At 37.2% G+C, this 14445-nt stretch overlaps 1 protein-coding gene across 1 annotated transcript in view; it reads left to right on the forward strand.

Moving 5' to 3' along the window:
- The first annotated feature begins 5787 nt into the window (after window positions 1–5787).
- Smp_045260 (5-aminolevulinic acid synthase) overlaps window positions 5788–14445 on the forward strand; it is a 20864-nt gene continuing 12206 nt past the window's right edge. The window contains exons 1-4 of the mRNA XM_018795679.1: window positions 5788–5863; window positions 7758–7964; window positions 10110–10256; window positions 12915–13284. Coding sequence (XP_018649968.1) covers window positions 7778–7964; window positions 10110–10256; window positions 12915–13284 — 704 coding nt within the window. The 5' untranslated portion in view covers window positions 5788–5863; window positions 7758–7777. The remainder of the gene's footprint in view (window positions 5864–7757; window positions 7965–10109; window positions 10257–12914; window positions 13285–14445) is intronic.

The following is a 14445-nucleotide window of genomic DNA, read 5'->3' on the forward strand; positions in this document are numbered from 1 at the left end:
TCTAAGACTCCTGTAGTCTAATGAATAAAGGTTTAGTTATTGGAGGCGCCTTCATAAGATTTGATTTTGAGTCCCCAAACTGATTTTGTGGCTCGCTGTTGGATACACTTATTCTTTTTGGATTGTGGGAGAAAATGATATGTTGGAGATTATGTGGAAAGTTCTTCCGTCCTCAATTGGCCAGAAATGCGCTTCATTGTTACCGGTGCAAGACACTTTTGTCACAGTTAGTGTAAGACTTCAAACCATAGGATACAATGACTCTTAAATCTTTTTCAACTAGGGATACTTCTAGAGAGGAGTTTCTCAAGTTGTAACTGTAGTCTACAACAGGTCTCAGATAGGCTACTTTACACTGTGAAGTGTTAAAGGCACGTCCGTTGTCATCTGCCCGACTTTGAAATCAAGTCGGATCCTCATGAAGTGCCAGTATATCCTCTTAGTTACGTACATCTCTCCAAAGTTTCGCGTCATCGGCAAAACGCAATAAGCCAGACGATACTTGTTGTGGAAGATCGTTTATATAAATCAGCAAGAGAAGAGGTCCTAGTATTGAGCCCTGGAGGACTCCACTAGGACATTCCATTGCCTGAAAGAAAGTGAGGTTAATCCTGACCATTAAATGTCGATTTTTTAGATATGAAGCAGGCCAATCAAGTAAAGATGACTTGATGTCCAATCGCCTGACCTTGTTGATGAGACATAGATGATTGACTCTATCAAAAGCCTTTGGGAAGTCAAAGTAAATGACGTCGACCTTCCCCATGAGATCAAGGATGGTTTTCCATCTGTCCGTCGCAGCCAGATTGTTGATACGAGAGTAAACCTTCCTGAAACCATGCTGTCGGGGTGAAAGTAAGTTTGTGGATAATAAATAATCGTGTATACCCTCGCATTTCAGGAACTCCATAAGTTTTGAAGATAAAGAGAGAAGAGCTACTGGTCGGTAGCTTGAGTGTTCGCTGCGTTGAACTCCTTTGAAAATTGGTGTGATGTGAGCCAGCTTCCAAATCTCCGGTAATGCTCCTCGGCTTCACGAGAATGAGAACATCACGTTAGGCGGTGTTGCTAGGATTGAAGCTACTTCCCTCAGTATAGTAGAATGGATCATATCCGGACTAGGAGAAGTGTCCTTCCTTTGGTGCTGCAGTTTCTGGAACACCAAGTCAGCGCTCAGGTTCACTTCGGAAAGTCCTGTGAAGTTGTGAATGAAACTTTCATCAATGTAGTTAGTATAGTCGGTTGAAGTGTCCGAGAGTACTGTTTGGCCAGTAAGGTTAGCGGCATCACCGTCATTGTTGGTCGGGCCTTAAGGACCTAGCAGTTGAGAAACCCCCGTTTTGTCTTGTCGAAGAAAGGCTGCATAAAGGAATAAGCTTTACGGATTTGAGGTAAATTTATCGATAAGCTTGGTCTGGTACTGAAGCCTGTTTTCTCTTATTGCCTTCGTGCATACATTCCATATACGCTTATATTTCCTGTTGTTGTTATTATTATCAGTTCGTTTGTATCCCACCCAGTAGTGCTTTTCGCAGCTTAGCAAACGGGAAGTGCGGATCTTGAAGGCTGTAGGTTGCTTGTAGATATTGAGTACGGTTTGAGGAACAGACTGCCTTGTAGCACATAAGATCGTGTGTGGTAAGAAATCCCAATGAGCATCCGCATCAAGTTGAGGGTGAACTTCCCAAAACACCTGCTGTAGATTGTTCTGTAAAGCTGACACATTCAACCGTTTGAAATTCCAGCTCCTGTTGTTGGTACGATATCTGAACTCAATTTTGGTGATGAAACAAAAATCTTTGACGGCGTGATTGCCTTTCCCCAGAGGAGCCAGGATTGGGAGGTTGTCAATTACCCAGTCTAAGTGCTATGGCGTCCGACTGTTTCTCTAACAAGTTGCCAACTTCATATTTTCGAATAATCCCTGATTCCCAATGAGGTTGAAGAACCGAGCTCCAGTAGAGTTTTCACCTCCAATGTACGTATGTTCCGCGAGGAAGGAAGGAAGATTGAAGTCTCCTAGAATCAGGACATGGGTGAATCCAAGACCACTAGAGCGTGATAATCCTTCCATCATATGATTGTAATACTCGATGTACATGACTCCAACTAGACACCTCGAGGCGGTAGACAATCTTACTGAACGCCATACGGGTTCGTCGAGAGTGATAAACTCTTGGTTGTGAACTTGATGTACCTCCAAGCAAGATCGTGAGTATAAGGCTATTTCAAATCCAATTCCTGTTTTCCTGTCACTGCGAAACAAAGACATCCCGGGTGTTGCTATCTCTTAGTCCGTAAACTGAGAAGGCATCCAAGTTTCAGATATTCCTATCAGATGAGCATTGTTAACACTACTGAGTTCAAGTAGCTTATCCATTTTATTCGGTAAACTCTCGGCGTTTATGAGTAGACGGCTTGTGCTTTCAATTTGAAGCGCGTGAGCTTCCCCGTCCTGATTATTTGAATGAGCATCATGTGAATGGACAGGTATCATACCTATACACGGTTTTCCGAGTTGGTAGCTCCTGTCCCTTCCACGCTTTTTTGGGGATTCAGACAGTCCACAAGCTGAATGGTCAGCTCCAACTTGCCCTTGTGCTTGATCCTGGCGTCATGTAACCTGTCCGGTTGCACATGAATTTTAGTTGGCAACCGGTGTCTGTTGGCAGGAAATGCTTCCAGAGTTGCAGCCGCCATATGAGAGGACGAAAAGTTATTTTCATCGGCCAGGGTCTAAAATCCCCATCCTTCTTGGCTAGTCTCATCAGTCATTGATCATATGATGAGAAAAACGAAACCCCACCCTGAGTTTATTAGATTGCAGTTTCTGAACCTCCATGCTATGGCCTCGAAGATTATTAGCGATGAAGGGAGCAAAATTATGAGACATACTAACACCCAACTCGTAACTAAAGATACAGAATTCCAATATAAGGTCACTTGGCCCTCTACAATACGAGAGGAAAGGGTCTAGGAGTTTTAGGCGCTCATCGTAAGAGAGTCTGAAAAGACCCTTCACTTACTTTGATCTCATATGGTGGATACGCTTGAGTGTGTTGGCATCCTTAATAAGACATGGCCCGGGTGCTCGGACACAGCACTTTAGGTGTGGTCTTACATAGATGGGATATAAAATTCGACACATTTCCTCGTCAAGTAATTTTAATACTCGGTGAAGTGACCATAACGCTCGAAAATATTTGGCGGCTGCGGCATTGTTTTTAAGTCGTGATTAACTATTACTACCAAGTCTTCGTGTTTCTGCACATATGGCTGCGACGTACCGTTGTTAGTATACTGGTAACTATTACCTTATCCAGTGTGCATTATTACACTCCCATTAAAATTAATTCCTAAGCCCCAACATGAGAACCACCTAACTAATTCGTCTAGGTCAACTTGGAGATCAAATTGATCAGCTTCACTTCTTACTGTTCTCCAGATTTTGATACCATCCGCAAACAATAATGCCCCCCTAAATACACATTATTATATTAAAAACCAATGGTTTGGATTTTTTCTTGCAGTCGTTGACTGTCCGGTATGTATTGTAATTTAAGAGACTACAATGGTTGTGAAGTGAGAAAGTTGACGGCGAAACGGTTGTCTTCCGAGCGAAAGAATTGTGGCCAATCAATAACTATTTCATTTTCCTTTCCGTTCTTCTTAGTACTTGGGATCACAGTGAAAAACTTAAAAGTCTTGCATGGGTTGCATTGAGATGTTGGCGTAATGTATTAAGATTTACGAATATGTCTGTAGCAAACCATAAGGTCGTGTTAATAAAACATGGGTTGGTAGTAGTTGGAGGGGAACGTTTTGACTAAGAGCATGGTGTTTGTGACCCAATTTGTGTCGAACTTTAGGTCCACACTTTTCAAAGATGAAGGACTGGCGAATCCTTTCCGGAGGTTAGAGCGTCGTACCGAAAACGAGCTTGGTTGCAGTGTATCCAACGTCAGCCTTCACTGCATTGCGAATTCCAAGTAAAAATGTTCATTATAATATGTATGCAGCTAAAATGGAAGCATCCAAGTGTCAGTGAAGTCGTCCTACCAAGTGGTTGGCTTGTGAATGGTAGGCAACTGTTCAAAATCAAACGATTCTCAGCACTGTATTATGGAAATGGAAGAGTCCGGAACTGAACTAACAATCACCTTTAGCAGTAATAGCTGAAAAGCGATCGAATCTCCCGTCTAACAGTCCGATGGACACACTGGTTATTGTTTTAGCCGTAATTTCATTGATGAGTACTGCTTCTGGACGTCGTTTAAAATCGTCTGCATACGTCGAGAGGTAGGATTATCCATTTGAATCTGGTAAGGGTCCTACCGGGTCAGGACGAACATGGGCGAAACGAGAGTTGGGAGTGACGAAAAAGGCTAAGGGATATTTATTGCGTCTAACCACTTGGGATTTCCAGTAGTTTACATAAGAGCATACCCACTCCCCGATATCTTTATTCATATCAAGTCAACAAAATCGTTCTACTACGAGTTTAATAGTTGCTCGTACACGTCGACGAGCAGGTTTATGCTAAGTAATAAAAACGCCGCGTCGATTATGTCCCAGAATGATTGAACGATCCTCACCCGTAGATGTGCCACATAGTAAAGTTTCCCTATCAACTCCCTTCTGCTTGATTCGTAGTTTCAGGGTTGTATTGGATAACTCCTGCTGAATATCACTATCTTCCTTTTGAATCTTGGCGAGTTCCAGAAGGTCGAAACCTTGTCCGTAACATCTTTGTTATTCGATCATCTCAAACCCAGTCAAATCCAAAGTTAGGGGTGGAGGAGTTCAGGGACTTATTTGGAAGGTATTCAATGATTCAAGAAGTGTTTGATCTTGTAGAACACTAATGTGGATGGTCTGAGTCGAATAACTATGGGCCTACTCCTGTTAGAAGGAAATTGTAAGATCAATTAGCTAAGGTTAAAGTTACACCTCACAGTTAGTCCCCAACGTGAACTGCTCCTTCTTCGTATCCAGGTATTACGGCTGCTTCTATGACCATACAACTCAAACGACGTTACTACAGAAATATATTAGTAAGAATAAGTACAGGAAACAAAGTGCGACCACTGCTGCATGAGCCAGTCCATGTTGTACAATTATCTGATGCACGTTGTTTGCGTTGGCCTTGAAGAGGATCATTGAACGGTTAGACACTCAGTGGCCCGACTGCCAGACAATTTGTTTAGGGCCCAATGACATTTCACTCCCCCTACAATCTAAGCTCGTTAGCTGTCGCAATGGGTGATTGGCACAGATTACCGAATAGCGATCTGGTGAGGATGCTTATCCGAGCCCCTTCAGTTAGGGTGTATCTAGTGAAACTACTGAAGTCAGTATCAATCCTGAAGACCTGAAGAACAATATATTTTAAGGATTTCTTTGCTACTACAATGGCATCCGCAAACTTAAGAAAAGATTTCCCAGAGATAAACGAGACAAAATACAACAACAGATAGAAGGAGTAGTATATTTAGACGTCGAAATACACATTAATTTCGGAGACAAGTGAAGATTTCAACAAGTATCTCAATAACAAAAGACAGGAGCATCTACACTGAAGATGATTCCCCCCATAGCATCCACGAAATTCATGAAATAGTATTCAAAAGTTCCGAGATATTGATTCAATCTACAATGTTTTTTGTCCTGACGTTTGATAGGGTTCATGTGGGTAACTTATCATGTATAAAAAGCATTGAACCATGCAATGGAATCTGAATTAGGCGCTTATAAAATGAACCAATGACATTTGTGTGTAGTGCTTGAAGGTTTAACGGTTCAGGACATTTCTGTAAGCGTGTGAAGCGTCAGTGTTTATTGGCTTTACACTTCTCTGTTAATAGTAAGCAGCTTTTATGAGTTTTCGAATCGTATTATTTTACTCTTGTGGTCAAATTTATATGAATAATTACAAGATAGTTTAAAATAACAGTCTAGAATTCCACAGTTCAAGCTTGTAAAGAAGACTGCACTAATATGGGTTAGTGTAATAAATAACCCGCAAATTTGGCTAAGCAACCTTGCTGACTCAAGAGTTTTGACCGCTAAGTAGCCCATTTTTCTTTCCGGATAGTAGATATATATTATAATTCAATATCCAAGCTAATAACTATAGGGAATGGAATTATAGATAAAATCCTTTATAAAACTGATCATCTTGTAAAGTGCTTAGATATGTCAAATGCTAGGGTTTGGTTATTTAATCATAAAAGTTCGTTTTCTGCATCAGATTACGGACCATTGAAAATCTACAACAAATAATATTGCCACGGGGTTGGGACACGATTTTTACCAAGATCTAGCAGTAATTTATGCATAATAGTGTAATGTATTGAAACTCTAAATAGTTAGTGTTCGTCTGAACAGTTTTTGCTGTTGACTGGATAGTTAAAAGGTGTTCATATAACCTTCTGTTCATAATCCATTTGGGAAGAGTGATTATTGCAAAACCCCTCATAATGGCCTCGTCAGGGCCATAGCATAACTGAATATATAACTAAGCATGACACTACTTGGGCCACATTTGTCAGTAAGCTGTGAGACTTGATGCACAGATTCCTGTTACAATACATTCTTTTAGGTGGTTAGTATCTAATTCTTCGTATATAGTTTCAACAGCCGAAATTTTTGTCAATTAAACCGACGGAAACTAAATTTAAGTGTACTATAACAAAATGTGCTTCAAAGTTCAGATTGATATATTTTGCTAAGCGGGAAAAACATCATAGTTCCAATACATTTGGTCCCTCATGATCTTTGATAACAGTGCACACTACATCAACGTTGAGATTCACAGCTAAATTAATGTTAATTTTTATTCATTAACTTATAAGGCAGGTACTTTTGAATATTTTATACGTGATTGATATAATTTCTCATTGTTCTGTCTTATTATGCTGACAGGCTGAGCTGCGAGTTCGATCTCAATTTTATCTATTGGATTTTAGACAGCCTGTAGGAACATTAGACAGACTAAAAGAATCGTTGAAAATTAAGTATACAAACTTGAACCTGAATACTGAGTTACACTATTTTCACTGTAATGATCCTGGAACTGAAAATATTACCATATTCCTAAACCAAAATATCCATCACATAGTGCGGATTTGAAAATCACTAATATGATTAACTATTACTACCTATTCATGCATCATATAACGTCTGCCGGAGTTGAGTCTATATATATATTGCAGATTAAGTAACGTAACTGTTTAGTCAAGCAGTTCAATTTTACTGAAGTAAATCCATTTTTAATCAAGCTGCTTTGAAATAGTTGTACTTATTTTCATTTTTTTCTACAGTATATATTTTCTCACCTATTCTCCCAAAATTTAACTTATAAAACGGCTATCATTCATACTCCGGTTCACATTCGGAAATTTACATGAAGTACAGCTATCATTATCACAACCAAACCCGGAAAAGTAATTTTGTGATTATAGGTTGTAGAATTTTTTATAATTTATAACAGTACATTACAAGTTCACCACAATTAAATTCATCCTTTATTTAAATGATACTTTCGAGATCGTTTATACATACCAAAAAGTGTCAGTTACAGACATTCATTCGGATCAATTTCATTTATCTAGAAAAGTTGGCATGTCCTAAGTTGACGTAATGATTTGTTTTTGTAATATACTAATGTGTACGCACTAGTTTCTAATGTTCTGATAAGTATTTTTCTTAGTAATAAATAACTGGTTTGTATATTTTTCATTATGACTTATTGTTAGTTTTTGTCTAAGGTTTTACAATGACGTCGTGCCCGTTTTTGCGTAAATTGTCTCCTACTGTGATTCAAAGAGATATTCAACAGTTGATTCAATTAATACCAAGATGTCCGTTTGCTAGGCGTTTGTTTGATGGAACTCCACTTTCCAGTCCCAGAATGTATTCAGATGTCGCTACGGAGCATCAGTCAGATGAATCATCAGTCTGCAGTAAGCCTTTATCTTTTATATCGCCTATATTTTATATCTTTTACTTCTTGTGACCAGACAGGTTTGTTTTCTGGTCTTCCTCAAATAAAAAACTGTGGACAATCTACAGAAATACATGTCTTATTCTGTGTCAGTCAGTTCAATCCTTCACTGTAACATAGTTGTAAGGTCTATGGTCAAAAGTTTTATGCATATTATCCAAACTCGCTTTACTGTTCCAGTCTTAACCTAGCTATCTTAATAAAGATGAAACGGAATATTTGTAAAACAAAATATTTGAGTGTCTTCGTCTAGAGATTTCATGAACTAAAAAGCGTTTTTGGGAACTTTAGAGGACTCAAATATAATTGTTTTGGAATAAAGCATTATCTTTAAGTATACAAAGTAAAATAAGCTAATGTATTCAATTTGTAAAATTCCCCCAGAAATGTGATGCGAACAGCACAACAGAACATTCAAAGAATAAAGAATGGAATGCATGTTTCTGTAGTTTTTCATATTAACAAGAAAGCTGACAGCACTGTTTTCAACCATTTTGGTATAGAACCCCTAGTCTGAAGTTACTATAGCTCTCTTGTATATCAAGTAAAACTACTCGGTGACTTTTAAAATGAGCAACAGGAACCATTTTGTCTAGAACTACATGAATTCGTCAAATTCCTTCCAGTTTGTAATGACTTATATATGATGGTGGGATAGTTGTTAAGTCGCTTGACTTATAACCCTTAGGTTGAAGTTCGAACCCCACATTACCTACTTCTCTCTGCTGATCTTGGTGTTATTTTCAAATCTCGTACTGTTTGACTCTAGTTTGGTGCGTAAACCCGTAATTACTGAATGAATTACATTATGACATATAATGTCCAAACAGGAGTTCGGCGTGAATCGCTTTATGGAATAGATTTACCATAGCTTAGGAACACATGATCACTGAGTTCAAATAATAATAACATAAATGCACGTATTCACATACCTCTGTTTGAACCCATTGCACAATAAATAACTCATATTTACTTTATGGATCAAGTTTAACATTTGAACACAATTTGACAGTTGTTTTCGCGACCCTACTTTTAATAATATTAATTCGGATTATTTCCCTGAAGTTCAAATCAGACAATCGAGAGGAACATTGGGGTCATTTAATTTCAATCGTTGAAATTTCATGCAAATATAATTGGGTCTTCTATATTTTCTGTATAATCATGACTATTCAATAACTATTCGTCTAATTTTTGATGAAATGTTTATGAGCTAAATTTCCATTTTTGGTATGAATAGTTCTGTCTGAAATTCCGTCTTGTTTTAGCTTCTATTTAAATTTAGATCAACTCATTTACCAAGTAATCGGATGTCAGCTACATTTAAAGGGATTGTTAGTAATACTACTACCTGGTTACCAAAAACAAAGTAGGGGAAGCGGGTTTTGGACCTTGGACATAGTGGCTGAAAGTCGGACTTCTTAACCGCTAAGCCACTCCTTCCATACTTTAAACCGGGCACTCCCACTTAGTAGTAGTGAGAAAATTACCTCAGGGTGACCTATATATAACATTAAACTTATCTTGATAATCATGTTTATATTTGTTTATTAAGTTATGAATTGAATTTATCATGTAATTTAAGGACAACTTTCACCAGCTGCATAAATATATGTAGTTTTAATGGTGTGTTTGAACTCTTTGTTAAAAGTTTTGTATTTAGACTAATGGACTGTCAGGGGATTACCATTTTTCGCAAAACTTTGCAAAACAATTAACCGTATTAATACGCTTGACAGAAAGTCAATACTGTTATTTGATGACTGATAAAAATTAACAGCCTCTTGAGATCATACAACCCAGTAACTAAGTACGAGTTAATGTACCCGTCTCTGAGCCACACATTGTTGAAGGGACAGTGACACTGTGGTTGGCTAAGCTGAAATAGGTGGAACATTGTTCGAACCTGCTACTTGCTCGTTAAGAAGTCGGGTTCTTTAACCACTGAACCCTCGCTCCTGAACCTGTTATTTAACGTTCAGTCAACAAAATTAACACATTTATTTGGTCATTTTTATTGATTATCAACTTTGTATGTTACCCTTTCTATAAATTTAAATATTTTTTCCATCTATTTTGTTATTGAATTAATTCTGTATTTTAGAGAATGTTTCAGAGTGCTTATTGAAAAAGTGTCCTTTTACGGTCAATTCATTTGAATCAACATGTTCAAATGATTATCTGTGCGGCCAAACCTCTGATAATCACGAAAACGAGTTGTTTCAAAACCAGTTATGTGGGATTTCTGATGGTAAGTTGAATGGTTATTTGATAAATATAAAGTATATCAATTACTTAAGAACTGTTTTTGTATTAAGACACATAAAGAAAGAATATACTTCGTGTTAAATTTTCATTGATTTCTACAGTCATAAGTTCACATTGTTTGTTGGGTTCTATGTAAATACTTTTCTATATACAAATTATTATTTCAGAATTGTGATGAATAAGGTAACTTGACTTAGTAATTCTACGTGTTATTCATACACAATGGCATACCTTGCACAACTATGTTTAAACCCAAATTACCACTAAATATTTGTAATCAGCTTTTAGGTTAAATAAATTTGAGAGATTAATGATTATAAATAACGTAGGATATGAGAATTAATGATGCCACAAAGAGTTATATCGTTCCCTATGAGAAATTGCTCAATACATGTTGCGACATATGGTCATTAATTTGAGTTCAGTGCCATAGCAACTGATGAGAATAAGTTGAAACAAAAATTCTTCGTCTACTTTTGTCTTTTTCACAGATATGGTTATCAGTAACTGACTTAACTCAAACCTTCCTAGAGCTGTTAAATATATAACTTTAATTATATATGCGGAATCGAACCTGATTTTTCTGTGGCTCTGTACTGAATTTGCATAGCTCAATTTTAAAACGTCCACCATTTACGAATCATCAACTGAGAAATAACTCAATTTATTACTACTCCCTAAACAACCCTATTATTAATAATATTTTTCAAAATTTCTAGTACAATTTCGCATTGTTACTGCAACTATCTTTGGATTTGTTTATTTCTTGTAGCATGAAATTTATCTTTTTATGAGCTAGAATTTCAATTATCAGTAGGAAACTAGATTTTGTTAATTTTTAACCACTCTCCTTAAGATATATATATATATATATATATAATTATACACTTGCAGTCTACCCAAACTTTGTATCTTCATAGCTACAGGCTAGTGCAGTACGAACCGGTGCACAACATACTCACCTATTTGTTGCCAGATGGATATTTTACCTACACCATAGATGGTAGGAGTTGGCAAAAATCAATCCTGATTTCTTCCGCCAATCCATGAAGGCTGTCAAGACCATGATGTCATCAACACCTTCGACTACTTCACCTTATATGGTCAGGCTAAGCGTTAATGCAAATAGGTCCTGATGAAACATTTCGCATTCAGAGAAACAGACTCATCCTAAACATTTTAGTATTGTTACTCAAGAATCCGTGTTTTGTGGATATCTTCATTAAATACAACTATCCCATCTATGTATTCTAAATCAATGGATAATTCTTCAGTAAGGTTGACCCCTGAAAAGTTCAATGAAGAATACTTTATTTTGACCAGCCTATTTGTTTAATTTACTTAAGTTGTACAGTCGTACTTTTAGTCAATTAATCTTTTAGAATTAACTGTCCATAGTACAATGGGATGATGTTAAATAATAAAATTCAGTGATATAGTGTCACAAATTGTCTACCAAAATTAGATATTGAAGGAAGGTTATGTAGTCGTCCAACGTCTAACGAGAAATGTTAGGGTGAAGATGTTTATCCACTTGGTAGATTTTAAGAACAGCAAAAGAGCGATAGATTATGGAAAATAGAAAGAAGGGTTAAGACCATGGTAGGACGTAAGATTAAACATGCTGTTTTTATGCACAAAAGTTAGACTTGAATTGATGGGTAGCTATGGTTTCTGTTATACATAGGTTTTTCATTTGTATTCTTTCTGAGTTGATCATTCTAACCATGCGAATTATTTGAAAAGCGGATTCAGGTGAAGCAGAGTGACCAGAATTAATTAGGTGCTCTAAGATTTGACTCTTGACTGACTTTAGTAGTCCTTTAGAAAGCCAGGCAGCTTAATGTTCGGAGATGCGTTTCAAAAGAGCCCGCTTTGCGCGGTCAATATAACCTGCTGCACATGAGCCATTAAACTGATAAATGCACATTAACTTGGCCCAAAGTAGAAGTTTATCCTTCACACAACTACGAATCATGGGCCGACCAAATAAGACAATATAAAGTTCATCCGAAATGAATGTTTACCTAAGAGATCTCGTAAGTCTGTTTTCCAGAATTTCTTCTGCTGTATCTCTTTTGAACTGAATTTTCTTAGAGGATGTCTTCTTTAGTGCTATAGACACTTTCAAATTTGTTTTGGTTCCAGATTTTCCGCACTGGGACATACTAATTATGTAAAAGTTATCTATAGTACGATTTGTTATTTCTTGATGAACACTAGCCTTGAATTTTACAGTTTACATCACATCGTAAACTTGGTTAAACAACTTATAAAAAAGCAGAAAATGGACGGCTGTTTTGTCCCAGTATGGGATTCCTCAGCAGTAGGTGTCCACGACCCAATTAGAGATCGAACTTAAGACCTTTAGGTCTCACAGCAAATAGCTAACCTTTAGACCACTGATTCAGTATCCAATGGTTCACATGTCTAATTACAGTCGGTTCTTGATATTGCACAACTATCTTCCGATTCCATTGGTGGATAGCTGCCCTACACCCGACATTGGTAACCACTTTTCGCTAAAACTCCATAAATATCCTTTCATTTTGTTCGTACTAAGTTGTGAAGGAACTTCATTACAATGTTATTATCTAAAAGCGTTCTTTTTTATCGTATTTCTTATCTATTCTTTTTGTAGACATCTGTATTCCAAATACGTGTGCCTTATTCGCTGGTTGGCAAAAGAGTATAGTTGCGAGAAAAAGTCTACAGCCAACAACAGCCATGACAATGAAGGACACTGATCCAGAACATCCTCAAACAATCGATTCAGTGCGTAATGATGGTGATACCTGCCTAGGTTTTAATTATAATAAGTTTTTCGCGTCTGAAGTAGAAAAGAAAAAGAAAGATTCTACTTATCGAGTATTTAGAAGAATTTTAAGAGATGCATCTGAATTTCCGTTTGCTGATGATTATTCTAGTGGTATGAAACGTCGTGTAGCAGTCTGGTGTTCCAATGATTATTTGGGAATGAGTTGGCATCCTAAAGTTCAAGAAGCTGCCATGTAAGTGTTGCTTTTTTATTCCCTTCAGTTAGTTGTGATTGTTATGAACTTTTAGTGGGAAAATCACATTGACATAAGCTTATCAATCCTAGCACCAATATGGCGAACAGATGTTAGGTATGTTACTTAGAGGCTATAATGTTTGGGTGGTGACTTACAAAGGGTCTTTATCTTACAAATACTTATCTCCTAAATATTTTATAGTTTCTTTTTACAGATAACCGACTATGCTATTCTGTAATCGTAAATTCTGTAGATTAGTTGTTCTATTTCATAGTATCTGTTCGTTTAGACTTTGTGGTATAAATGTTATTATTATTTTTATTACTATTAGCAGTAGTAGTACTGTAGTGAATGAGAACACAGGTGAGGACAACCGACTATATATGTAGCACAAAATTACAGAGTTACTTGATAAAATAGAAAAACCATACTCTAACACTTCATTTGCAAAATGTTCATTAATTGTCTCAGGCTTTATTGTTCCTGCATTTTCATACCAATTGCTTTCTGTTTCTGTACTTTCCTTCTCGATCTTCTCAACCTTCCTCTGCCAGACATTCTATTCCTGGCTCACAATATATACTATTTATGTCGATATAAGTAGCCCACACCACAGTAGTAGTCAGTAATTGGCTAAAATTTTGCTACTACATACTAATTAGTACTCAGTCTTAGTTAAACACATACTTTTTCCTTTCATACTAAACACAGATTAACGTTGGATTATTTGTAAAAGAAAATTAAACTTCAAATTCAACTCAGTATTGTTTGTTTGAATCTTCCCATTGATGTTTAGGACTGCAACTGGTCAGTCTCTTATTGGCATATGTGCATACTGTGCGTATTGCCTCGATATAGCCTAAATTCACAAGCATGGTAAGCAAAGATGGATAGTGGCTAGCAGGGGAATCCAGTTTGATGCGCGTTTCGTCCTATTTGGGACTCGTCAGCTGGATGTACCTGTATCTCAGAGTTGATGTTCACTCTGGGACTTCAAACCAGTACCTTTCGCTTCAAACGCCATCGCGTTATCCACTCGGCCACTGAGTCCTGATATCCACTTGCTTGTGCGATGGGGTGAAGTTTAAATTCAAACTCAGTATTTGTTTGTTTGAATCTTCCCCATTGATGTTGGCTATCAGGACTCAGTAGCCGAGT

This window comes from Schistosoma mansoni, chromosome 2 (assembly GCF_000237925.1).
Source record: "Schistosoma mansoni strain Puerto Rico chromosome 2, complete genome".
Lineage (NCBI taxonomy): Eukaryota > Metazoa > Platyhelminthes > Trematoda > Strigeidida > Schistosomatidae > Schistosoma > Schistosoma mansoni.